Consider the following 26157-nt stretch of genomic DNA (forward strand, 5'->3'; position numbering starts at 1 on the left):
CTTTTGTTCACGCAAAGTTTTCCAATTTACGCATTCACGCAGTTTTTTTTTTGTTTTTTTTTAATTTCACGCATTCACGCAAATGAAAAAGCCCATTCACGCATGCATTCACGCAAACCGCTGGAAGGTCTCTTCAACAGTATATTTCACAATGAAGAAGACTTTTTTCTTTTAGCATAAAAAACGCCAAAAATATTGAACTGTAGGAAAGTAATGCCCAGTCTCTGCGTCGAAAAGTTGGCTTTTAAAATTTTACCCACACAGTGCAGGAAAGATCGGTAAAACTCAAACCGTTTAAGTGCATTTTCCTCAATTTTTCAGCCCTTTTAGAGTAATAAAATTAGAATTTCAGGGCTATTCTTAGGCTGCTTGCATCCTCTAACAAATTCGTGCTTCTTTTAGAACCCTATACTACCTGCGGTTTTGTAGAGGTCTACGATTCAGACTAGACAATTCTTTGTTTTTCTTTGATTTACTGAAAAGAATTCCAACCTGAAAGTGGATTTCTGCTAAAACTAGACTATGCTATAGTCTAAGACAAATAATCACTATCTAAAAAATGAACCCGAAACCGAACAAAATTCTCAAACGAGTTTTGTTCCGAAAAGAGTTTACAGCCGGTAGAGTTACCAGTCTTCTAAATTCTATCGCTGATTTTTTTCCGTATACTGTCATAACGCCATATTTTCCCGCCTTCACTATCACTTCAACGGACGATAATATCGCCTATCTTTAAAACATACTCTTAGCCGCCGTACATCATCATCCATACCCGTTGGTATCGTTGGTCAACACAACCCCCCCCCTCGTCGAAGTAACGTGTTCCTGAAAAAATACTGAAACAATACAATATTTTCTTGACTTTGATCTACAACTTATTCAGAAAATCAAATGATTGGGCTCTTCCAGAAAAAATCTGTTCATGGGGGTGGAGGATATATTATTTTTTTCATGAATTACCCCTGGACATTTTGATTTTTAACCCCATGGACACGGGTTATACCCCTGGACAAACATCAAATCAACCCCGTGGACACAAAAAATTACCCCTGGACATTGGAATTTACCCCCTGGACATTGCAATTTTTTGGTATTTTTTCAATACCCCTGGACAATTCATCCTCCACCCCCCATGGACGGATTTTTTCTGGAAGAGCCCATTACCAACTTTAGACCATCCTCCTGCACTCGGCACTAAATGACAGAACATTTCACTATTTACTCAAGCTGTTATCTTATATCATTAATATGCGAAAAATATTGACCAATATAAAGGGTCTTTTGGTAAATTTTGGAAATCTAATTAACTACAGAAGGTAGCTCTTCAAACGTTGAATTTTAACTGAAAGTGATAGGCTTAGAAAAGAAAAAGGAAAAGGGTACGATATTTTTCATACTCTTAACCTTATCACACATTTGGTTAAGGGTTGGAATAAGAATAGTTTCATAATTGTAAAAAATTGACACAATCCATAAATGGTATGAACAATAGACCTTATCGGAGTTTTTGATTTTTCTAAAAAAGCGATGCATTGTGGGATTGCTTCGGGAGTATTTCAATAGAAATTTCTTAGGAATTCCTCGAGAGAATTCTATTGTAATACTCCCGAAACAATCCCACAATGCATCGCTTTTTTAGAAAAATAAAAAACTCCGATAAGATATATTGTCAGGAGACTGTATAAGTACAGACCACTCTTGCTAATTCGAATTCGAATGGAAAGTTTATAATTTGTCCGCGAATTACAGAAAGATTCGAATTATAGAAAGGATTTTACGAGGGTTTTATTTGACGAAGTTAGTTAGTTCGAATTATATAAATATTCGAATGTGATAGAAGATCAATTTACGAGAGTCTACTTTACAATTATTTTTGTATACTTGTTTTCTAGAGATGGCTACTTTAATATGTTACATTGCTACAATTTTGTTAGCAATCTTAGTGGCATCGAGCTTCTCACTACCGCATGATGAGAAAGTCGAGGAAGAAGTCATTCCATATCCAAATCCTGAAGAAGGTAATCCCAGCTGACACACAATGTTGTTTCAATGTTCATCTAACGTTACATGGACGTTGTGAACGTTAGATAAACGTTGAAACAACGTTGTGTGCCAGTTGGGAAAGCCAAAATAATGAAGTAGTCCATTGGTAGAACCCTTTAAATATGAGACTTCTATTTTTTATCAAACTTTTTTCGTATCCGCGCCAAAGAGCTTGACTTCTTTAATTTCCCTAGCTTCACGAAACTCCCTCTTTCAAATAACTAGTGCGAAGGTTGAACCTTACTTTGGATATTTTTCAAATTATTTCATTAAATTTATTTGAAATTATTATCTTTAAACTTATAATATAATTGTTATTATTTAAATCTAGATAAATATATCATGATATAAAGACCTTTTTATTTGTTTTCACAGGTAACAAATTTGAGGGAGACATTATTCTTGATCCAGATCAAATGTTAGCTGTAATTGAGCAAGACTCCAAAAGAGCAGGATCACAATTTGCAGCAATTAGAGCACGAAATTGGAAAGCAAATGGCATGGCAATACCTATTCCATATTATATTAACCCAGCACTTGGTAAGTTACCACAGGTAAAATAAAATGAAGTCATTCTATTAGAATTGAGGTCATCCCTGCAACGAACCAATAGAACGGCTTTGCCTAATTTTCTGAGGTACTGCATCGAATGACTTATCTGAGATACTAAAATGCTATCTAATCCATCAGGCTAATCAGTTAGGAAAAATATAGGGTTTTCGAACACAAATTTGTCTACATGTTTCATTCAGTCAGCTCGAAGATTCTTCTATTGGGCTATTCCAGAAAAAGTCAGTACTCCCTATGTTGAGGAGGTGTGACATCCGGGTGGTATGGAAATAAATTTTTTATTCTTTATCTAAAAGCTATAAGAGTTCATACTTAGAAGTTTTTTTTAAATTATGTATTTATTTTGGTTGAGCCTCGATGATTTGCTCATATTTCAAATGCTTTTTCACTCGTCAGGATACAAAGCAAAAGGTGCCATCAAAGCAGCTGTCAGAGAATACATTAAACATACATGTATCAAATTTCAAGAAGTCGATAAAAGACCATTAGGCAAAGCACATCTTCACATTGTCAAGAAAGACGGGTAAGCAAGAATTCGAATTCAGACCCTTGACATCGTCTTACACAGAGACACTAAAAAGTGAATCATTTATTAGGCGCCCGGAGGGGGGGGCACTGACCTTGACGGCCGACGGAGACGTGCCACTGGAGTCTGAAAAGTACAGGATCCACTTTTCAAATATGAATGTTTGATAAATTTGGTATTCTATCAGAACGAAAAGTCGAAATTGTTTTAATTAAAAGTCGACCCTGTCAGATTAACATTTTGAAAACCGTTTAATTTGGGACCCTGTCAAGTATTTTCAGAACCTAAAATAGGGACCCTGACCAGTGGCGCGTCCCCGAACCCAATTTAACCCAATTTTATATTTTAAGTGTGGGAGGAGGTGGGATGAATTTAAAAAAGCAGAGGTTAGTCCAGGGAGGAGCAATCAGTGACGGAGGTGTTTTAAGTTTGTTCCTAACTCGGCCACCATTATTTTTTTCCATATTCCGCCCATTACGTTTGTAACTCTGCCAACATATATTTTCCCGCGTTTGCTACCCCTCTGACGGGTGATAGCATATCGTATTGTTATTGCATTTCTCAAAAACATAAGAAATTTACCTTTACCATTCTACAGCGCATTAGCCTAAAGTGAACAAACAAATGACTAAAACTTAATTATCATTTGCATCAATTCCTGTCTAGCAAACCAGGTTCAACTCCCAATAAGCTTCTTGAAATATGAAAGAACTACTTAAATTTCAGTCGGAAAATGTGGTGAATTTCGATGACTTAACTCTTCTCAGTATTTTTGAAACCTCTGCATATCGATTGGACTATAATACCCAGCTGGCACACAACGTTGTTTCAACGTCAATTCAATGTTCACAACGTCCATATAACGTTAGATGAACAACGTTGTGTGTCAGCTGGGTAGAAAACCTATTTGTTTACTTTCGTATACCGTAGCGCAAAGGTAGTGCTTACGATTACGGTGTAGGGTCGCGGGTTGAATCCACGACTGAGTAATACACCAAAGACTTCATACTTTAAATTAAACTTGACGCCTCTCTGCTTGATGCTCAGCAGTTAAGATAAGGATCAAGGGTAAGTGGATCAATCCGGGAAGAAAGAGTGGCGTTCTCATCAAACTTTGGATAGTAAGCTTTCGAAACAGGAGCTCTCGCTTCATCTTCGGCTGCGGTCACAGACTTCCCAGCTGGCACACTACGTTGTTTTGACGTTAATCTGACGTTCACAACGTCCATATAACGTTAAATGAACGTGAGACAAAGGGATTGTTACACATGAGTTTGGACATGCTTTGGGTGAGTTCTCTTAGAAACAACGTTGTGTGCCAGCTGACTTACTTATATGACTTATACTTTCGCTTAGATGTTGGTCTCATGTTGGTATGTACAACAATCATGAAGGACAAGAATTATCTATTGGAAAAGGTTGCGAATACAAAGGGGTTGTTACACATGAGTTTGGACATGCTTTGGGTGAGTTCCCTTAGTGTGTCTGGAACAGTATTAAAATACACATTTTTTTATAAGAACATCCAAAAATTTTGAAGCTTTGGGATGTTCTTAACTTTTTGACTTTTAAGCCTGAAAATATTCTTAACATGTTCTTATTTTCTTATTTTTGAATATTTTTGTCCATTTTCCTTTGAAATCGGGTGTTTTAAGGTCCGCAAAGTCTTAAAATGTTCTAAACCACTCTTAATAACTCGGAATTTCTACAACTCGAGTAAATTAACCTTCCCCCTGCGTGTTCGATTTAAGGAGAATTTCACTGTAAAAAATCTTCATAATTGTTTGTAGTAATTTCAGTTCCATAAATACAGTCGGTTTTTCTTTTGGTACATCATATAAAGAAATGAGAAAAAATGGTTTTCGACTTTCTTAGAATTGTAGCAGGGACATAAAATCAAAAATAATGTACGTGTCTCGTCAAACATATAATGAATTTTTTTTATATATTTCAGGATTATTTCATGAACAATCAAGACCTGATCGAGACAATTACGTCGAAATCATCCTTAACAATATAACACCAGGTACCCAGTCCCCACACAATCAATCAGTCGTCTCTCACTACAACCCTGTGTCACAGACCCGCTGGGACCCCGGCCCTACTGGAAAATATGCCCAAAATTTTGTCCCCACTGGGAAATCAAATTTGATCTCATCCCCATTTGAAATTCAATTCAATCCACTTGGGATTCAGAGAAAAAGAATCTGCTATTTTTTGTAGCTGAGAGAAGAAGCTTTCCAACAATACCAAACTTGATACCTGAATTGTTTGTCCTGGTCGAGAAATTGCCTTTGAAAGAAAAAATTTCCAGAAAAAAATGATGAAATTTTTGGCCTTTTTCAAAAAAGTAAGCGGCTTTGAAAGGTTAATGAAATTTTTTTAAATCTTTAAAACTGGTTCAAACTGTCCAAAATGACTACTGGTACTAAGAGAAAGTAGATAAAGGCATTTTAAATGAAAAATGAAAAACAATTGAGTCCATGTTAACCCTTAGAAGCCAGAATACGTATATATACGTTTTGAAAAGGCCATTTTACCGATACACAGTCTTTTGGTCATATAACAAATGAATTCAATGTAAAAAAACCATCCACACTGTCTTTTTTAAGCTTGGAACAATAGAATTACTATCCCCATTGGGAATTCAATAATAATATTTGTCCTCGCTGTGGTATAAAGTTCCAACGGGGCTGTGAGACAGGGGTGTCTCACTCCAATATTTTATGATTCTGTCCAATTTTTTCTTTTCCAAGGTGACACTCAAAGGTTATAAATCAACACTGGGCGAAATAAGATATTTCCAATCCTGGAAATATCTTGAAAATATGATATTTCCATATACTTTTGTAAATGTGAAAATATGACTTTTCTATATTTCCAAAGTTGTGCAAATAAATACCATATTTCATGATATTTTCAAATCTGAAATATCATATTTTCAAAATATTTCCAACTTTGGATATATGATATTTCCAAAAATTGGAAATATTTTGAAAATGTGATGTTTCAATGAATTTCAGGATTGGAAATATCATGAAATATGGTATTTCAACAACTTTGGAAATATAGAAAAGTCATATTGCCATATTTACAAAAGTATATGGAAATATCATATTTTCAAGATATTTCCAGGATTGGAAATCTCTTATTTTGCCCAGTGTAACTTATTTGAAAATAAGGAAAATAAGTTGGAAGTCTTTCTACTTTGTCAACAAAGGTACCCACTTGCTTTGTGTGGGGTTACCGGTGCTGGCGGGCATTAATCAGGCGAGTTTTGTACGATTTGTATTGATATTGATAAACCGTCAAACTAAACAATGTAAAATGAAAATAGCGTAAGTATAAAGTTTGACAATGAAAGAAATTAAGCCTAAGTCTATGAGTGAATCTATAATTATGTAGGAAATAAGTAAAATGTCTGAGTTGAATAATATCTAAGTCACAAAAGTAGAAAGTCCTAACTTAAGGTGTGTCAGTGAAAGAAACTTACCAGCTGGCCAAATGTGAATGCTGTGAAATGATGCCAGTAGGTAAATGAAAAGCTCAAAATGTATAAACAAACAAAATGAACCATGAATAAATCAAATCCAAAATCAAAATGTGAGCAGAGGCTGAGACTGAATGCGTGCTCACTGAGTGCCACATGAAACAATGGTAGCCATGTTGAATTTATGAATGACTAAGTTGCATGATGCTTACTGTCTAGTGGCATTAGCAAGACTGACTTGAGACACACCTTTTATGCATAAGTCTACCATGTTGGCATGCCAATTCCAACATGATGACTCATCATAATGGCAGCCTAAGAAGTGAGGTCAAGGTCAAAGGTCAAATAAATTATAATGTCATGAATAAATTAGTATAAATAATTAGCTAATGAAAATAAATTATGATGTCATGAATAAATTAAATTAAATTGAATAAATTTTACTGAAATTGCATAAATTATAAAATTTTTGTTTTGTTTTGATTTTAAATTTTTTTTTATATATACAGATTCAAACATTAACTTAACACTCCCCCAAATGAAAATTAAACTTTGGAAGCGAAGTCTATATTTTTGGCTAGTATGCAAAGTTCATGTAAATAATCACATTCATCTACATGATGAATTATTACCAGTCCACGTACAGCACGATGGGTTTCGCGCATAACAGTTTCATTTTCGTTTCTATATACAATTTTTGCCTTTCTTGGCAACAAGTCATCTCCAAACTCCAATTCCTTTACCAAACCGTATGTATATTTGTTTGATAATGATGATTCATGTTTAATGAACAAAACAATGTCTCCAACACTAATTTGATCGCTTACGTACCATTTCGTTTGCTTGACCAATTTTGGAACATGTACGGTGAGCCAAACGTCAAACCATGTATCGAATACCTTTTCGTTATCCTTCAGGATCTTGGTGGGATGATCGCATAGTATGAGCCCGTCGATTGCTCTGTCATTGTTTCTGCCTAGCATTAATCGATTTGGTGTAATGAGGTCTAGGCATTCGAAATCTCCGGTGACATCTCCAATAGCTAAGGGTAAGTTGTTGATTTGGTTAGCAATTGAAGCTGTTAATGTCTCCCATTGGAGAATAGATAATCTTTGGTTGTTGAGTGATTTACTGATGGAATTGTTTATTTCTTGTATCTTCCGTTCAACTTTCCCATTCATATTATGTCCTTGAACGGGGCATACTTGGAAATCGACTTTCGTCTTGCTGAGATGGTGCTGCAAATCAAGTAGGTTGACATTCATTTCTTTGCAGCCCTTAACCAATTGGCTTCCTTCATCACACATTAGTCGTTTTGGGAATCCATGATCTGCAGCAAAGCGTGTAATGGCTTGGATGAAGGCTGTTGTTGAGTAATCATCCATTGTCTTGATCTTCACTGCACTTGTTGAACAGCAGCAAAACACAATCAACCATACTTTGACAGTGGTACGTTTATGGTGCGGTGAATAAGATGAGTAAGGACCAGATAAATCCATTTGAGTGAAATAGAATGATGGTGCGATTGTCAAATTGAAGATTGGGATGGGTCCCATTGCCATTTGAACGGTGCGTTTTTCCAGAAATCTACATCTTTGACATGAGCGTTTGATCCTTTTCATGAGATTTCGGCCATTGATGATGAAGCATTTCTTTAAAACGTGTCGTAGAGTTGTTTCGATGCCACAATGCTGAGTGTTTGGATCGTGCCAATGAACTTCTGAAGCAATGCTGTAAGCAATTGGTGAGTTGTTGTCTAGGATTGGAACCATAAATGTCGTTGATGTGAGGTCTTTCATGGTGTCAGTGTAACGTCCAACAACAGAAACTTGTGTTGTTGGCAAGATTCTGCCAGTGTACATCAGAATGTTGTCCTTGACTTGTGAGATTTTGTCATACTTTGATTTTGATAGAAAATGTTGTACTTCCATTGTGCCCTTTTGATAGAAATACTTTTCAGCTCTGATGATTTCTTCATTTGATAGGATGAGTGGTTTAGAAGTTTGGACAATCAACGTTTTCTTTTGTTTCCATTTTGATATGAAACTTTTGCAAAATCGAATAACATATGCCAAGATGCGAACAGTGATTGAAAATCTACGATGGTTAGGGTCGATCAGATATTTGGAGAATTGATACCTCTGTTTTGCAAGTTGAATTGGATCAGGTGTAGTTGAAGCATGATGAACAAGAATTGTCCTCTCTTTGTCGATTTCTTTGATGTCCGAGTCAGTTACTTTCAGGTCTTGAGCAGATTTGATTGGAAATTCCGTCGATGGAAGTCTCATCCAGTCCATACCGTTCATCCACTTTGAGTCTTGGCTGACATCAGCAATGGTTGCACCACGTCTGGTTCCAAGATCAGCAATCATGTTGTTTGTTGGTATGTAGAACCAGTCTTCTTTTGACTTGAAACGGTTGATCTCTACCACACGGTTTCTGACCCACAACTTCAGTGGCTTTTCATCATTGGAGATCCAATGGAGAGCAATTTGTGAATCTGTGAATTTGAGTGAGGACTTGTGTAGTGTTCCAAATGATCTACGAACTACTTCACCAGTGTGAGTGTTGATAAGTGCAGCAAGTAGTTCAGCACGTGGCAATGAGAGTCCTTTTGGTACTGTGCGTGTTCTTGCAAACACAAGTTGGCAGGAGAATGAACCATTTTTCCGTTGGAATCGTGCATAAATGCAGGTGCAAATTAATGATTTGCTTGAGTCGCCAAAGTCCAATGTGTGTATGTCTGTGTTGAGAGCATCTTCTGGTACAATGGCGCGTTTGAAACGTACTTCTCCGAGGTCTTTCATCATTTTGAAGTTGTCCAACCACATTTGACGGAGTTCATCAGGAATAATATCATTCCAGTCAAGTTGTCGTGCTGTTAATTCGTGAAGATCGAGTTTCATTGAAGCAACGATTGGTGACATTTTCCCTGTCAGATCGAAAATTTCTGCAACTTTGGATGCACAATCTCTACGTGTTAGCTTGTCCGGGATGATGTTAGATGCTTTTGAAGATTTCTTTCCCCTCCTCTTCTTGGAGAAATTGAGGTCTGAGATACTGAGTGTGAGTTCGTCGGTTTCAGGGAACCATCTCATTCCTCCAACAGAGATGCTTGAACCGTCTTCTGATAAATCTTCGGTTGGTTTCATTCCAGAGAAAGTGAAGCCTTTGAGAGTGAAGTTTCCTCTGTTGATGACAGACTGTAGTTCATCTGCACGTTTGAATGCTTCTTTGGTGGATGACTCTCCTGTGATACAGTCGTCAACGTAAACGTCTTCTTTGATGATACGGTTGACTTCAGGATACTCCTTGCTGAAGAGTTGACCAATGGATCGCAGACCACATTCCGCTTGATTTCCTGATGATCTGACTCCATAAATGAGCGTCTTAATGATTTTTTCTTTAGGGATTTTTGATGGATCCAAGTCTTTTTGCCATATGTACCTCTGGAATTGCCAGTGCTCTTGATGTAGATTAATGGTGTTGTACATCTTTCGGATGTCAGTGTGGATGCCAATCAGGTGTGTTGACCAACGGATGAGAAGATTTTGTAGTTTGTTATAGTTGTTTTGTCCTTTGGCCAGGATGTCATTGAGGCTGACACCAGATGATGTTGGATGCGATGCATCAAATACAACACGGCACGGAGTGCTGACAGAACTCTCCTTCCAGACGGCACGCCATGGAATGAAATTTTGGTTGGTTGTTTCCCTCAGTGTTGATTGTTGCTCGGGTGCAAGGTTTTCGACATACTCAACGTACCCAAGCTTTTGCAACTTGGCTTCCGATTCAAGGATGTCGGCTTTGTCTTTGTTGTTCTCTGGACGATCGAGTTTCTTCAGTTGTTGATAATAGATACGAGAAGCAATGTCTTTGTTGGGAGCGAGCTTTGATGGTCTGTCGATAAAGGGTAATTTAGCTATTATCGTTTGGGTGTCCAGATTGATGTCAAGTGAAGCGTCAATGATGCTCTGTTCAACTTCCTCCTTGATGCTGATTTCACGTTGGTGTTCTGAATTCTTGCAATCTTTACAATTTCGACAACTGACACAGCGATAAGTAATTTCGGAGCCAGTTGATTCAGATGTTTCAAAACGTTTGATACTTCTGGATGGAAATGAGAGATGAGATGCATCTGGGTTGATATTGATCCCATCTTTGTAGATTTTGTATTGACGGGTGAAGAATCCTGACATGTTAGAGGTGCCATAGAATTGATTGTGAATGGCGGTGAAAATTTGATGTGGACCACCAATGATGCCTGAACCTCCATCACCGTTGCGAAAGACTGATTGATAGATTGCCAGACCAGAAGGTAGTTGATATATAAGTTTAAGATAATACCTGTTGTATTTGATACCAAGCATCAGATGAACATCTCCACCAACATGGGCTGATGGCTTTGGAAGAGTTGACGGATCTTTTGAGTACGTCTTGCAGATTTGTTGGAATACTTCAGTCAATGGATAGCGTGGAAAGGTTGATGTGATCTGGTCCATACACACGCCTCTGAGGGATGCTAGTTGGCCATTCATCATGGGTATCTGGACGTTGTATGTTCCACGTGTTGTTTGTGTCGAGGTGCCAACTCCACCAATTGATGTGATCTCTGATGACTCTTGAGTGACATTCGTACCAAGCTTCTTGATTGCACTGTGTTTCACGATAAAGTCACTGCAACCACTGTCGAAGAAAATTGTGAATACCTTGTGGTTGATGACAACGTTTTGAAGTAGGTAGATGCCTTCATCGTCACTTGTTGATTGATAGTCTGGTGAAGTGGATGGATTTGCTGAAGGCGTTGTTTTGAAGCACGAATGGAATGAAAGACTTATGTTCTTTGTGAATGGTGGTAGGTTTGGATTCTTCAGGTACTTCGACTTGTATTTCTCGAGGAGCTTCTTGTTTGCATCCGTGTCTTTGTGATCGTGACAGACAAGGATATGTTTACGTGGGTAGTCTTGATGTGATGCGTGCGCGGACATGCGAAGTCACGTTGACATTTGCCTTCTTTGTGTCGCCCATGTGAGATGCTTGCTCCTGGGAAGAGAGACATTGATAGCAGTATCCTTTTGCTTGGAGAACAGCATAACGGTTGGCAGGACTCAACTCAGCAAATTTGTGACATGTGTGATATTGGATGATTTGCTTTCCGGCTGGACCTTTTGATGGAAGGTGATTGTCTTGTCCAGGCTCGGAGTCGCAGATATTGCACAGTCTATTGTCTGGGTTGTTGTAGTAGCCTGATCTGCCCTTGCCGTTAGGTCCTCTGTCAGTCCTGGGTGGTTTGGGTTTGTCGAGGTACGTCTGGGTGACAGTCAATTTGGTTTGTTGTAGCTTCTGTTCTTGTTCGAGATACTTGACAAAATGGTACCATGATTGTCTTGGTGTGAAGTCTTCATCTGTACTTTTGCGTAGCCATCTTGTAAGTGTTGGTTCACCGAGAAGACTATAGATGTGGTTTAAGCCTTCACTGTAGTAGAGATGTTGTTCGATACCATGGATTTCAGCGAGTTGGATGATTTCTTTGATGGCGGTGATGAGCCGGCTTAGTGAATGTGCCAACTCATGATTTTTGCTTTTAGATAATGGTTCCATTGAAGCTACATATTTGATCTTCTTTGATAGCATCATCTTGACGTCTCCGTAGGCGAACTTCAGTTGCTTCCAGATGTTGTCGATGTCGTTCATGCTCTTGACCATACTCAGTGCTGGTCCTTTAAGGAAGTTGTTCTTTAAGAGTTCTGGTAGAAGGTGTTTTGGTGTCGTGTGTAGGTGCAATTTGTTGAATTTGTCTTTGAACGTGTAGAAATCGTCTGTGTCGGCACCAGAGAACTTGTGGAGGGTGATGTTGAGCTTTGAGTTGTTGAAAAGTTTTTGCTTATATACATCTCGATCTTTGATTTGTTTATCCAGTGATTCATAAAAGGTACTTTTCAAGATGTCATAAGTTTGTAATTGACACCAATATTTGAAACTACAGTTTTTGTTTCAGTTTTTGTAAATTCAGTTTGTAAAATAAGTTCATACTTTTTGACAACTTTGTTGATGATGTCTGTTTTGTGTGACTTGTCATTCTTTATCTCGATTAGCTCAGCATCGGTTATGTCGTCTAGTGATTGTTGAAAGTATGTGGTAAGTTCAGTTAACAAGCGTATTATCTCAGTCACAGTGAACTCCATTGATTCGGTATGTCGTTTTTGAGCATCTGTAGTTTGCTTTACTTGAGCAGCTGTCGCAGCTTGCTTGAATTCACGAGCTAATTTGAAGTACTCTCTGATGTCTTGAAGGGTCTTTTCTATACCTTCAATAAGTTCTTTATTCAGATTTTCAGTTTTAAAGAGTTTTTTGAAGTTTCGTAATGGAATTCGTAAGTCTAGCAATTGGGTGACAATAGCGTCATTCTCAGTTATGGTGTCTGATGAAATTGGATTCTCGATGATGAGGTCCGTGATCTCTTCGATGAGTATTTCTGCCTCCACTTCAGCTTTGGGAGACATGATGTGCCTTGATAGCTCGATATCAGATTGAGTTGAATGGGGTACCTTTGGTTTGATGTCAACTTGCTTGGATGATTCAGTTGGTAAGGTATCCTCTTGACTTCGATCAGATGTGTCTGGTGATTTGTAAGATGTGTACGGTGATTTGTCGGTTGTGTCCGGTGATTTGTCGGATGTGTCCAGTGATTTGTCTGATGTGTCCGGTGATTTGTCGGATGTGTCTGATGATTTGTCGGATGTGTCTGGTGATTCGTAAGATGTGTCCAGTAGTTGTTCGGATGTTTCCGGTGATTCTTCTAGTGATGACCTTCCGAGTGAATTGAATACACTGTAGTCCGATATTCTTTTGGTCTTTCTAGTCGATCTGCGTAAGGACATTTGATGTTGATAAGTGATGACTGATTGTCTGAGTGATGGATGACGAATTGGTCTGATTGACTGGTCGCCTTGATGATTGGATCTGTTTGACTGTGGGGTTACCGGTGCTGGCGGGCATTAATCAGGCGAGTTTTGTACGATTTGTATTGATATTGATAAACCGTCAAACTAAACAATGTAAAATGAAAATAGCGTAAGTATAAAGTTTGACAATGAAAGAAATTAAGCCTAAGTCTATGAGTGAATCTATAATTATGTAGGAAATAAGTAAAATGTCTGAGTTGAATAATATCTAAGTCACAAAAGTAGAAAGTCCTAACTTAAGGTGTGTCAGTGAAAGAAACTTACCAGCTGGCCAAATGTGAATGCTGTGAAATGATGCCAGTAGGTAAATGAAAAGCTCAAAATGTATAAACAAACAAAATGAACCATGAATAAATCAAATCCAAAATCAAAATGTGAGCAGAGGCTGAGACTGAATGCGTGCTCACTGAGTGCCACATGAAACAATGGTAGCCATGTTGAATTTATGAATGACTAAGTTGCATGATGCTTACTGTCTAGTGGCATTAGCAAGACTGACTTGAGACACACCTTTTATGCATAAGTCTACCATGTTGGCATGCCAATTCCAACATGATGACTCATCATAATGGCAGCCTAAGAAGTGAGGTCAAGGTCAAAGGTCAAATAAATTATAATGTCATGAATAAATTAGTATAAATAATTAGCTAATGAAAATAAATTATGATGTCATGAATAAATTAAATTAAATTGAATAAATTTTACTGAAATTGCATAAATTATAAAATTTTTGTTTTGTTTTGATTTTAAATTTTTTTTATATATACAGATTCAAACATTAACTTAACACTTTGTGTACCATCGAAATTTCTTTATATGATGTCTCTACTGATTTTGTTTTGTCAATTTATCAGGTAGGGCGGGAAATTTCAAAAGATACTCAACAGCAATGATCAATTCCCTTGGTTTCAAATATGATTATGAATCGATTATGCATTACACTAACAATGCTTTCGCCAAGAGACAAGGCTTGATCACTATAAGGACCAAAAACCCAGCTTACCAAAATAAAATTGGGAATCGTCATGGGTTGAGTAAAGGTAATGACTTATTTATATCTAGACAATTAAGGTAGTAATATTTGAGAAAAAACTGAAATTCCTACGAAATCTTATAGCCACAAACGATTTGGAAGCACTCTAACTTAGGTTGGAAGGGTAACCCTGAGTTTTAACGCTAGACTTAAAGACCTTAGGGTCTGTGGATCCAAAAGTTTAATAATTGGTCCATAAGGCTCAGAATATACCCTCTCAAATTGAGATATTCGATTACATTTAACAAATAGCCCTTAATAGACTTTCTCGTCCGAATTTTGAAAAACGAGAAAATTTCCAAAATTCTAAATATATTTTGACGCATATTGCAAAAAGTTTTTATATATTTTTAATTAGCTTTATTTTTTTGCAACCCTTAGTGAGACTCAGGAAGGCGAAGAAACCAGCCCTAAGGTCAGGTCTAAATTTCGCAAATTTTCGGAAATTCCTCCTTTTTGAAATCGTTTTTTGTTGACAGGTGACATTGCTCAATTAAACAAGATGTATTGCTGTAAGTTTCTATCATTTTATTACACATTATTTTATAAGAACCAGTAAATTTTGGCTCAGGGTTGGCTGTTTTTAATTTTTCGAAATTTTCAGGTTTGAAATCTATTAAAAAATCAGTACTTATTTTTAAATGAGAGTGAGATTGTTCCTAATGTTCGTAGATTTTGCGGGCAAATTTTCAGCCTCATATACTTATAAATAACGTGTATTCTGTCAAAGACTTTGGTTTACATTTTTGTACGCCCTATATTCTAAATATAATAATATTTTTTGATATGGTAGGCTTAATAACCTGTCCATCCAGGTGGAAAATTATTTCCAAAAAAGCACCCAGAAAGTCTTTGCATTGGATTTGGAGAATAGTTGTCCCATTAAAACGGGATGGATTTCTGTAACGAAATTTTAGCCTAATCTTGGTCATATGTTTTATTCATTTTCCAGCGAAATTACCATGCTACAATTTGGAAAGTGCTTATCAATGTTGGCTTTGGAGGCCATTATGTAAAGTAAACAGTGGAGTAAAACGGCGATGTCGAGTCACGTGCAAATTGTGTTAAAAATAATTTGGCGCTCGATCGGAATGGAAATTTTTTTCTCAATATTTATTACTAATTATTAAACTAGAATCCAGTCCTTATAGGTCGTTTCTAATGATTCTGATAGCGCTTACGAATGTTTCATGTTCGTCAGTGGTTCAAGTGACCCTGGGTACGAGATAGAGCGATTAAATCTTTTTTTATAAGAAAGAATTTGAAAATAAGAAAAAAAAAACTTTTTTTTGTCTCTAAACTTTTTTGACTTACGTTTGTTCTTGGTTGTTATAAAGTTGTTTCAACAGTATTTTTTCTAGGAAATGATAAAATGACAAAATATCAAATTTTTGTCCTTCTATTTTCCGGAAAACTAGAGTTTATAAATATAAGATACTTCTAAAAAAACCTTCATATTAGTCTAGAAAGAAATTGGCGCATTGAATGGAAAATTAAGGCAATCTTTAATTCTTTCGCCAAGTACAAGATGTGACCCCACATGTATCCAAGCAATTCTGTTTGACGTAGGGGCTTTTATCACATAATGGTTTCCAACGTTGGCATTTCTCTTTAGGTAGTGTGTCTTTGCATCCCCAACGACAATATTGACATGTTTTTCGACAATTTGTTCTTATGTAAAGAGCTCTTCCACACAAATCTTTGAATTTCTCACAATCTTCTTCTTTCAATAAATCTTTACATTCGCCTTAAGAAAAAGAAGGAAAATTTGATAGAACACGATCTGAGGTTTAAAAGGAATTCGACTTTCAAGGGGGAATCGGATTTCCATCGAAAAGGAGTGTATCGAATAGTATAGAGTTGTTTATGCGAATTTCTTGTTGACGATAATGTCAAATAATGGAGTGAATCGAATAGTAGAACGCCGAATTAAATAGAATTAACTGTAGTCTATTGAAGAAAAAAGTTATACGTTTTTTTATAAAAACATCTAAAATCTTTGAGCCTTCAGATGATATTAACTTTTTGAGTTTCAAGCCTAAAAATGTTCTTAAAATGTTCTTACTTTATCCCCATTTTTGATGTATTTTTGTCCATTTTCCTAACAAATATAGTTGTTTTCAAGTCCGCAAAGCCTTAAAATGTTCTTAACTTGTTCTTAACATTTTGGCCATCGAAGCCTTATGTTCTTATATAAAAACACGTGTAGAAACAAAGGGACTGGATACGGCTGAAGTACGCTCCATTTAACTATTCACGATATTCACAACGTAATGTTTTACATGGAAGCACCCAAAAATCCCGGGTATTCGTTTGCTGCTAGTTTTATTTTTTGAACTCAAATTTAGTGGCAAACACCCGGTTTACTTTGGGTGCTTCTATATAAAAAAATTACTTCATGAATATCGCAAATACATACCTTCTCCACAATAATTACAATATTTTCGACAAGTCTTTTGCGAGAATTCACTGATTTTGTTACAATTGTTGTTTGGGTAAATAACTGCTCGAATACACCATCTTATCGTTTGCTCGTTTTTACAAACTTCTTCTAATGTGACGACAAAGAAAAGAATAAATTTAATGACATTAATCGGGCTATAGATAGATATATGGATAGATAGATATGAGCCCTCTGAATGCATTCGGGATGGGTCCTACCCACGAAAGAGTAGGAATCACGGCGCTGATAGACGCTATGACTTGACAAACGTGAGATGCCAAGTCATGGCGTATACATAACCCTCGAACGATACTGGGAGAGCGTTCTCACGCGAGGCTGAACCTTATGAGTGCCACGACACGTCACACAATGTCTATCATTCGGATGCATAATTTATATAATATCATATAATAAATCATTCTGCCTTTATTGACCCTTCCATCGGAATTTCGGAAAGTGCACTTACTCACAATCTTCATTTCTATTGATTCAAATATTGAAAGTTACTATTTTTTACAGGGGTAATTGTGTACTGGTCAATTCAAGAAATAATGATTTACCAGTCAACTTGTTTAAAAAATTTAACGCTTCAATAATAAACTTTACCTACCACTTGTGCTTACTTTGACACCAACCACCAACAAAACCAAAGTTACTAAAATTTTGGAGCTAATCATTTTGCTGCAAAAAAGCTTCTCAGCCAGTGGCATATGTTATTCTGTTTCTAAACGAGGATGGCAATGAAAAACAAAGTCCTCTAAAGATTCTTCAAAACACGAAATTGTAATTTAATTGTTTATCTTACCAAAATGTTTAGCAAAACTATATAATCAGGTGGTAAAACAGCCTAGATATATCAAGCACGAAAATGAAACACTTCGAGTTTTTTCCATCCCTATCATTGTTCAGGGTATAACCTGGATATACATACATTTTAGATTTGAAAAACCTTTGCAATGGTTTTAAGTACAATCATGGACGAAAATGGCGAGACAAGAGTAGAATATAAGCTTCAAGCCCCCTTGCCCCAGTGGCAATATTGAAAGTATTGGAAAGGTCGGTGGGACGGCCGTTCGCACTAAACATTGCCACTGGGGAAGGGGGGCCATTCCATTGTTTTTCTAGCATTTTCTAGTGTTTTTCTCAAACATTAAAGGTATAATCTTCAAAATTAAAGCTAAAAATCATAAAGCTGAAAAAGTAATAATAGGTCGAAGCACTGGGTTTGCAGACTGACGGTATGTGTGGGCCAAGAATTGGCTTTTAAAATTGCAACCTTACAATGCAGCAAAAATCAGTGAAAATCATACCCTTAGAGTGCTGCATTTCCCCCTAAATTCTCGATCCCTTTCGTGCAAAAAATGGTCAAAATTCTAGCATTTTTGGTCAAAATATCTAGATTTTTCAAGAATTTTCTGAAATTTCTACCCTTACAGTGCATCTCTAGTTTTTCCGACCCTTACAGTGCATTCTAAACATATTGGAAAAGGTACCCTTAGGACCCGCACATACCCGTCGGTCCTTTTGCCCAGCTGCACCTCCCCGGGGTCAAAGGTCAGCATTCAATAATAGAGCGATGACTATTTTAGAATTGTGATTGAATTTGTACTTAAATTTTGAATTCATAAAATATAGTATAGCTAGGCTAGAACAATGAAATCTTGAATACAGTAAAAAGAATTTTTGAAGAATACATAATTCTGAAAGCTTTCACTGTTAATTATCACAAACCAAAAATGAAATAATTTTTTGAAATATAAAAAAATCAAAATAATCTAACGTTCAACCTTCGAGTGAAACTTGCCAAAGTGCCATGTATAGCTTCTTCAAAGAAATCTATAAAATGCGATGAATCCTACATCAAGAAATTTAGTAGAAGGTTTGAATTATTCAACTATCTTTTATCATTAGTCTTTCAAATGAGACTTTCAAATAACAAATATGTATTAAATCCATTGCTGCTGGATTTTGTTCATCTAATGAGCAGTTTTGAGCAGTTCCAATGACCCATGATGGTCCATGTAGAATCTTGTAAGATCTCCATTCAAACCCCTTAAAAGGATTCTTTTCCAATCTTCATCTTTATCAAATAGAATAGCTTCTTTCTGCACCCTGAATAATATTGAACAGTACCGTACGTAAAAGTGCAAGGACAGTCAATAATTCAATGTAATTCGCCGACAACTTGTTCCCTCTTCATAACAAAATGAACTGATAAGAAATTATTTTCAAAAAGCCGATTTAACACGTGGGTATCGAACAACTCGGTCATTAGATGTTTTTGTTTCAACAATCCTCTGCGGTGGAGTTCTATGAATTATTCGACGTGATGAATCTCCTACACAGGGTTTAAAATTTTCAGTACTTTTACCATCTATTGGTCCCCAGGCTAATAATGGAGGAGCGATTGGATTCCTTTCAGACATTCGAGCTGATAATAATTTTCTCCGCAGAGCTGGATTTCGTCGACTGTGTATAGGTTCATGAGTAACAACATTCTTAGGTTGAGAGTCTTTATTAATGGTCTTATAAGATTGTAAATAGCTTGTTTGGTTTTGCCATTGATTTTTTTGTTGTTGAATAGGTGATGGTGCAGGGCTGTTGTTGTCATTGTGCCAATGCAAGAGACTGCTGGTTGATTTATAATGTTGTGATTTAGCTCCAGGTTTACGTTTCCCAAGTCCCTACAATCAAAAATGAAAGAAAATCAATATCTAAAAAATTGGGCCATTCCATTTTATCTCCATACAGGGGGGGGGGGGGGGGGGGGTGGTGGACGAACATTTCCAGAGGGTAACCTGAGAAACATTTCCAGGGTTTAAAAGAGTGGTTTTTTCATTTTCCAGGGGGCGAAAAGTTATTCTAAAATTTCCAGGGGGGTTGAAGACAAGTTTTAGTTTGTCCACCGTCACTCTGAAGTAAAAGAATAAATTTTGCCCAGGGTTTCTTTGCAAATTTTGCCATTTTCCAGGGGGTATCCTCAAATTTCCAAGAATTTTATTTTGACTTGAAAAGGTTCGTCCAACCCTGTATGGATTTTTAATAAAACAGTCCATTTTGAAACAAAATATTAAAAACAATATTTTAAGTGAATATGAAATATAAATCTACGCTACAGATACTCAAAATTTGAACAGGAAAAATACAATTTGGAAAATGATCAATTTGTAAGAGATAATGAAAATTTTCTCATAAAAATTCTTGGGCTGATTTGATGCTATGTGGAACAATTGCTTACAATGCAGAAAAAGACCTTTTTGAATGTCGTTTCATCAATATTTTATAAATTTTTTGTTTAGCTTTTTGTAAATGTGTGCAAGTTCAAGTTTAATTCTTACTGTTCCTTAATTTCTTTTTCTTATTCTCAGCCTGATCAGTTCCTTTTTTTCGGACCATTACTCTAAGCTTTAAGTTCCTTATAAACGTGTTCCTTAAAAAAAAGATGTATACCATTGAAAAATGCATTTCTAAATCACCCATTCCACTTGCATGTGTATTTCGATTATCATGTCTTGAAAAATTATGATTGTCTGACCTCACCTATAACAAGGATGAATAAATTACAATAGATTGAGAGCAGGGAAGCTCAAAAGTGATAAAACTTATTATCCATGTAACATATAATTTATTATAACATATAAAAATCATAATATCAAATCAAAATCACCTTAGTTCTGCTTCCTTACAAAAGAAAAACTCTAAACATGGAATAGCAGAGTTCCTGGCAAATTAACAATCAAATTAACACCAAGGTTGACATAAACAAAAGCTTACAAGTCCCGACAAAAAAATGCTGGTTAATAAAAGAGTGCACAGGAACACTGAATCATTGCATTACTTTAGGCAGAGGCAGTGTCAAGAAAACTCATTTTTTTCCCTTGATTCTTTTTTTTTAAATTGTCACACTCAGAAGAGATTAGATTTCATATATATTAGATTATGTGAGTGAGAGAGATATCAGGTGGCTTAGGCAAGACTAAATCAATTTATTGTTTAATCCGACTGACAATAATATTGAATTTGCGAAGTTGGAGGATGGACTTCATAAATTTTTTGGAGATATCCTTGTAAAGTTGCCAATCAGTAAAAGGGGAAAAGTCTAGTGCTTCAATTCAAAACGTCAAACATTTTTGGATCTTGATTTTCCGACCCTTGATTTTTTAAAGAAATTTATTATCATATCAACTGACCCATATTTTTGTAAAGGTATTCCCGTATAACAATAAATCAAATCGATCTTGCCTAATTTTGATTGAATATTGTGTTTCATTTCAGCTCTAGCAATAACCAATTTAAGTGAATTCTTTCAAACCTCAGATCTCTTGTAGAACAACTGTGGTGGCTGAGGTTTGGCACCGTGGCGATAGAGTGTATCAATATCATTACGAGATTTACTTCTGAAGTGCCCATGAAATCCTGCTGGATGCTAGAATAAAAATAAATTCAAATTGGCTAAAAAGATAATGAAACTTAGCTACATATCTCAATAATGTAAGTTTGTGCCCAGTTCCTTAAACTTTCAGGAGAACCTGACTCCCAAAATTTTATCTTGCCACCTCTCCTGTCTCATCATGTTGAATTTCCTATGATTCCTGAAAACAGGCTTCACAGAACCTCAGCATTTTTATTGATTGCGTTCAATCAAAAGTATAGACCTTTTTTCAAATAGGACGCCCTGTTGAATAATTTTGTATTCCAGCCATAAAAACAATGATAGAGCCATGCATAATTACTGTATCATGTATATTGTATACATTATGCATGGTTTTATCATTGTTTTTCTGCTGGACTACAGTACATAATTATTCAACAGGGTGGCCTCTTTGAAAAAAGGTCTATTGTAAGTTTCTCTGGAGACAGAGATGCCTCAAAAGGCAAATTTTCTTTGTTGGTTTGGTATACTTCAAACAAATCAAACTCAAAACAAAGAATAATGTTATGTTTTTGTTGGATATTGCCCAAGTAGATTCGTAGATTGGTGATTGATGTAATTTATTTTGCCTAGTGATTTGTGCTTGATTACTGATTTGTCATTATCTCGTCTACAAGTTGATATAAAAATTTTGGGTGAAGAAACAGCCCATAGGACGGCACGGGATGGATAAAACTTTAATTATTATGTAGCAATAATACAAACAAGGTTACTTACCCACGAGCCTGTAATATCATTTTCGAACATATTCAATCACCATGTAGTAAACAACTGTACTTCGTGAAGTGGATAAAGTAAGCAAGCACTTACAAACACTTTACAAAAGATAAACACCATCTTTTTTAATGAGTTTGCCTAAATGTGTAAAGAGAGCTTTGCTGTGATTACGCATTTGAACAGCAGAAGTCACGTTGTGTCTTCGATACCGGATGTAAATAAATGGCGTATTTGTGTATTTTACTGACCAAACCAATCATTTAATAAGGTGATATTTAGACTTTAACAAGATATTTTATGATTTTTATCAAGTATAGAAACCAAAATAAAGCAGGTACAAAGGTTTTTTTGAGCCTAAAACCTTGACATCAAATAAATTTTGAGCAAAAATGATTCTTGATCTTTAGTCTGAAATGTCTTGAGAAAAGTCCGTGGTCGCACGTACTATTCGGCGCAGTCACTCGATATTTCGGTCGACATGTTATCGACCGGTTTGACCACGGAAATAAATTTTAGCAAGACGCGGGACACTTCAAAAAATTTTCACCACAGCAGACGATAGACAGCCAGAAGTTTTGGTTATTGTATATTTTTTCAGTGATGTTTTCACAAAGTCTTCAAGAAGTTCCAGGAAATGTGTAAGAGATGTTTTTTCATTTTACATCTGATGGGAGGGGGATTAAGGCTGGCAGTTGAATAGAGTGGTGGTCAGCCCCGTTTGGTTTAGAATTTCTCCTGCTTATTCCAGGCGTAGTTAATCGATAATCTTGAGTAATCGATAAATAATCGATAAGTAATCGATGGATTAGATATCGATTAACCGATAGAATCGATAGGTAATCGATACTCAAGATTTTTTCAAAGCTCGATTAGGGGCCGTCGACAAACGACTTTCCTTTTTTTTAACGGCCTGAGGCCGTTAAGGTTTTCGTTAAGACCCCCTCCCCCCTAGAGTCATATCACCAGTGCACGAACGGCCCCAGTGCACGAACGAGCGTCTTTGAACTTGAAAAAAACAACCAAAAACAAACTTCTATAGAACTTCCTTTGTGCAGCAGAATCCTCAAACTATTCCTTGCAATCTCTCCAAAAATTAAAATAAACGGAGCACTAGAACAACACCAAACCGATTTTGAACGAAGCCAAGTAAAAAAATCACGAAATTCGGGATTTTTGTAAATATGGCTGATCGCGAAAGAAAATGTTCTTTATAAGAAAATTTGCGCAAGAAGAGTTCTGAAAATGACTTTCCTCTTTTAAAAACCTGTTATCTTCCATCACACAAAATTTCATTGAAACATGTTAGCTCATTAATTCAAAATCAATAGAAACATATCACCAGTAGTTGATATAAAAAAGGTTCCAGTCCACGAACGATCCGAACACCATATTCAAAATGAAGACATTGCAACGTCAAAACATTCGAAAGCGCTGGCGATCTCAATTAAAAAAGAAGACACTGCATTGCCGCGCTTTTCGATGAGCAAAACTTGAAAAAGAAAACAAAAAAATGGAAAATATTTACAAAAATAAACAGGTTAGTAAAACACTAAAGTTCTTATAAAAAAGACGCTATTTTGGTGAAAAAGCGCGTGGTTTTGAAAAGTTCAAATACCCCTGTATCATCTCGGAAGAGAGTATTACCTGCGAGCGGAGCTCTAATTTTTTCTTTCAAAAGATCGTTCGCGCACTGGTTCCTCGTTCGCGGACTGGGTCCGAATAGCGCGCGCTTTTAACGACTTATTATTCCAAGAAGAAGCCTTCAAATAAAGTGAAAACAAACTGTAAGAAGGACTTCAAGCTTGTTTACGAGATGGTCAAAAAGGATTTATGTAGAAACCAAAAGTAAGTCAGAAAAGAGAAAAATAAGTTTGCCGTTCGTGCACTGGGTACCCCCCTCTATGTCTTAGCGGCCAAGAAAATTCTTCAAAAGTAAATACTTTCACTGGTCCATGGCCGCCATGTTCTTTCGATTCGTAATCCTCAAAGTTCTTCTTTTCGCACGGAAAAAACATGTGGTTTTGAGCTGTGACCTTTCAATTTTGAAACTCCAAGCCCCGCAGCAAGTCAGGGCGGGATGGGTGGAGCAAGGAGTCAACTGAGGCGGAGGGAAAAATTGCCGACTTTTGTCACGTGACCAGTCATTCACATGTTTCTACTTTTTGGACTGATGAAATTTGTAAGTGAGACTTTCCTTTTTTTTTAAACTTTTTTAACGGCATTGCAGTGACCCCCTCCCACCCCTTACGGCCAGAAGCCGTTAAAAAAAAGGAAAATCGTTTGTCGACGGCCCCTTATTTATGGATCAATTTTGTCATTGATTAATTTATCGATTATAGATCGATTAAACTTCGATTTTATTAAGTATCGATTAAAAATTGATCGGCTATCAATAGCAGCTTTTGATCGATTACATATCGATCAAACAGTAGATTTCGGCTGAAGCATTCTCAAACCCTCTGAAAGGCTAAACAAAAAAAAAGTTAACAAAAAAAAACCAAGTTACCATTTTATTTAGAGAATGGTTTGCCTTTTTGGAGGAGCATTATTAATTCGAAAGCCAGCGTTTATTCAAAGTAATAAGATCGGTATGAGATTTGGCCGGCGAATTCCAGAAATTTTCTTTACTTCATTAAATACCTTATTTTGGCCCTTTTTACGCCGAACCTTAGGGGAGCCGTCCATATTCATTTGACAACGCAAAACGTCAAATTGACGTTATGAGGGGGTGGGGGGGTTTTCAAAAGTTAGGTTTGACGTTATAAAAAATCAAAGGTATACCTTTTTGTGAAAATCGCGGATACTTGTAACCACCAACCGCACTATACTTTATAAGCTTTCCAAAACATATTCGTGTATGAAATACATGAAAATTTGCTGCTCGCATAATCCCATTGGTTCGCGCTATGTTATCATTACATCATATTTTCATTGTTTGCGCGATCGAGCGAACCACATCGCACAAGTTGGCAAAGAAGGTGGTGCGCCTAAAACACGGCACGGACCTAGCGCCAAGTGGAGCTTTTGATTTCTTTTTAAATAAAGGTCATTAGTTAAAAGAACACATACACGCATGGGTACAACCAAGTACGGACTTTGGGAGGAAAACGTAAGATACAAACCTCAGAAATGTGATCCTTATCTCTGATCCCGTCTTTCTCAATTTCTTGCTGAGTTTCTGAGTTTCTGAGACTTAGTTTCTCATTTCTGACTAAGTTTTCATGCCTGTCAATCATTTGTCCATCAATTTCGACCAATCTAATTTTCGCACCGAGTGGGATTCGAACCACCGCCAAAGAAAGACCTTCAGATTCGGAAGCCAGCGCTCTATCCCTTGAGCCATCGCCGCACAGCAAAATCACGCAATTCATAACATTTTATACCAAACTGGCAAAATACGGGGGTAATGTTATTAAAATATGGGTAAAAGTACCCCTTTTTTAAACCTGACTGAAATTCGAGCCGTTACTAGCAACCCTGCGGGGCCCAAGGCGCCGAATATGCACCCGGCACAGTGACAAGCCGTTACTAGCAACCCTGACCTAAACAATCCCAAACAGCAAAACCCCCGGAAAATTTAAAATGTCGGAATGAGCAATAGCCGATAACATTTTGGAGGTTTGTCTCTTATGTTTTCCACTTTGGGACGGAACGGGAAAACTTTGATGAAAAATGGCTACAATCTTTGGTATACATCAGTACATCGCTTGACGTTATCTGTGGGGGGTGGGGGGGTTCAGAGGATAACGTCAATTTGACGTTTTGCGTTGTCAAATGAATATGGATGGGTCCCCTTATTAGCGTTATTTTTGGGCTCGTTGGTCACGTGCGTTTGGTTTGGGAACGCGAAACACGAACGCGAACTACCCATGTCTAAACATTTCAATATATCTCCAGAACTAACAGATTTTTTGAAATTCTGTAAAAAGGTCTTAGTT

At 36.7% G+C, this 26157-nt stretch overlaps 3 protein-coding genes across 3 annotated transcripts; 1 reads left to right on the forward strand and 2 right to left on the reverse strand.

The window, feature by feature from the left end:
* Positions 1 to 1458: 1458 nt before the first annotated feature.
* On the forward strand, positions 1459 to 15905 carry LOC136800317 (hatching enzyme 1.2-like). Its single transcript, XM_067056954.1, has 9 exons — positions 1459 to 1479; positions 1893 to 2018; positions 2419 to 2583; positions 3010 to 3136; positions 4496 to 4605; positions 5094 to 5165; positions 14449 to 14634; positions 15107 to 15139; positions 15580 to 15905. The coding sequence occupies exons 2-9, from the start codon at positions 1895 to 1897 to the stop codon at positions 15693 to 15695; spliced, it is 933 nt and encodes a 310-aa protein (XP_066913055.1). The 5' UTR covers positions 1459 to 1479; positions 1893 to 1894; the 3' UTR covers positions 15696 to 15905.
* A 67-nt stretch (positions 15906 to 15972) lies between these two features.
* On the reverse strand, positions 15973 to 17759 carry LOC136799282 (uncharacterized). Its single transcript, XM_067055986.1, has 3 exons — positions 17681 to 17759; positions 17047 to 17178; positions 15973 to 16374 (listed from the first exon to the last, which is right to left on the reverse strand). Exons 1-3 carry the CDS (start codon positions 17745 to 17747, stop codon positions 16133 to 16135), a joined length of 441 nt encoding a protein of 146 aa, XP_066912087.1. The 5' UTR covers positions 17748 to 17759; the 3' UTR covers positions 15973 to 16132.
* Positions 17760 to 19213: 1454 nt separating this feature from the next.
* Positions 19214 to 22387, reverse strand: LOC136800339 (uncharacterized). Its single transcript, XM_067056977.1, has 4 exons — positions 22220 to 22387; positions 21383 to 21496; positions 20521 to 20610; positions 19214 to 19754 (listed from the first exon to the last, which is right to left on the reverse strand). Exons 1-4 carry the CDS (start codon positions 22247 to 22249, stop codon positions 19299 to 19301), a joined length of 690 nt encoding a protein of 229 aa, XP_066913078.1. The 5' UTR covers positions 22250 to 22387; the 3' UTR covers positions 19214 to 19298.
* Positions 22388 to 26157: the final 3770 nt, after the last annotated feature.

Source organism: Clytia hemisphaerica, unplaced genomic scaffold, assembly GCF_902728285.1.
Source record: "Clytia hemisphaerica strain Z4C2 unplaced genomic scaffold, Clytia hemisphaerica genome assembly, whole genome shotgun sequence".
NCBI lineage: Eukaryota > Metazoa > Cnidaria > Hydrozoa > Leptothecata > Clytiidae > Clytia > Clytia hemisphaerica.

Bases quoted from the DNA above. Each gene is read 5' to 3' on its own strand.
- LOC136800317 (XM_067056954.1), top strand. From the start codon at position 1,895: ATGGCTACTTTAATATGTTACATTGCTACAATTTTGTTAGCAATCTTA. The intron at 3,137-4,495 runs GTAAGCAAGAAT...ACTTTCGCTTAG, and splicing joins CACATTGTCAAGAAAGACGG to ATGTTGGTCTCATGTTGGTA. The intron at 5,166-14,448 runs GTACCCAGTCCC...TCAATTTATCAG, and splicing joins CCTTAACAATATAACACCAG to GTAGGGCGGGAAATTTCAAA.
- LOC136799282 (XM_067055986.1), bottom strand. From the start codon at position 17,747: ATGATTAGCTCCAAAATTTTAGTAACTTTGGTTTTGTTGGTGGTTGGT. The intron at 17,179-17,680 runs GTAGGTAAAGTT...TCGTCACATTAG, and splicing joins TGTCAAAGTAAGCACAAGTG to AAGAAGTTTGTAAAAACGAG. The intron at 16,375-17,046 runs GTATGTATTTGC...CTTTTTCTTAAG, and splicing joins TTGTAATTATTGTGGAGAAG to GCGAATGTAAAGATTTATTG.
- LOC136800339 (XM_067056977.1), bottom strand. From the start codon at position 22,249: ATGTTCGAAAATGATATTACAGGCTCGTGG. The intron at 20,611-21,382 runs GTTTGAAAGAAT...TCCTTGTTATAG, and splicing joins TGTTCTACAAGAGATCTGAG to GTGAGGTCAGACAATCATAA. The intron at 19,755-20,520 runs GTATACATCTTT...TTTTGATTGTAG, and splicing joins TAGAAATGCATTTTTCAATG to GGACTTGGGAAACGTAAACC.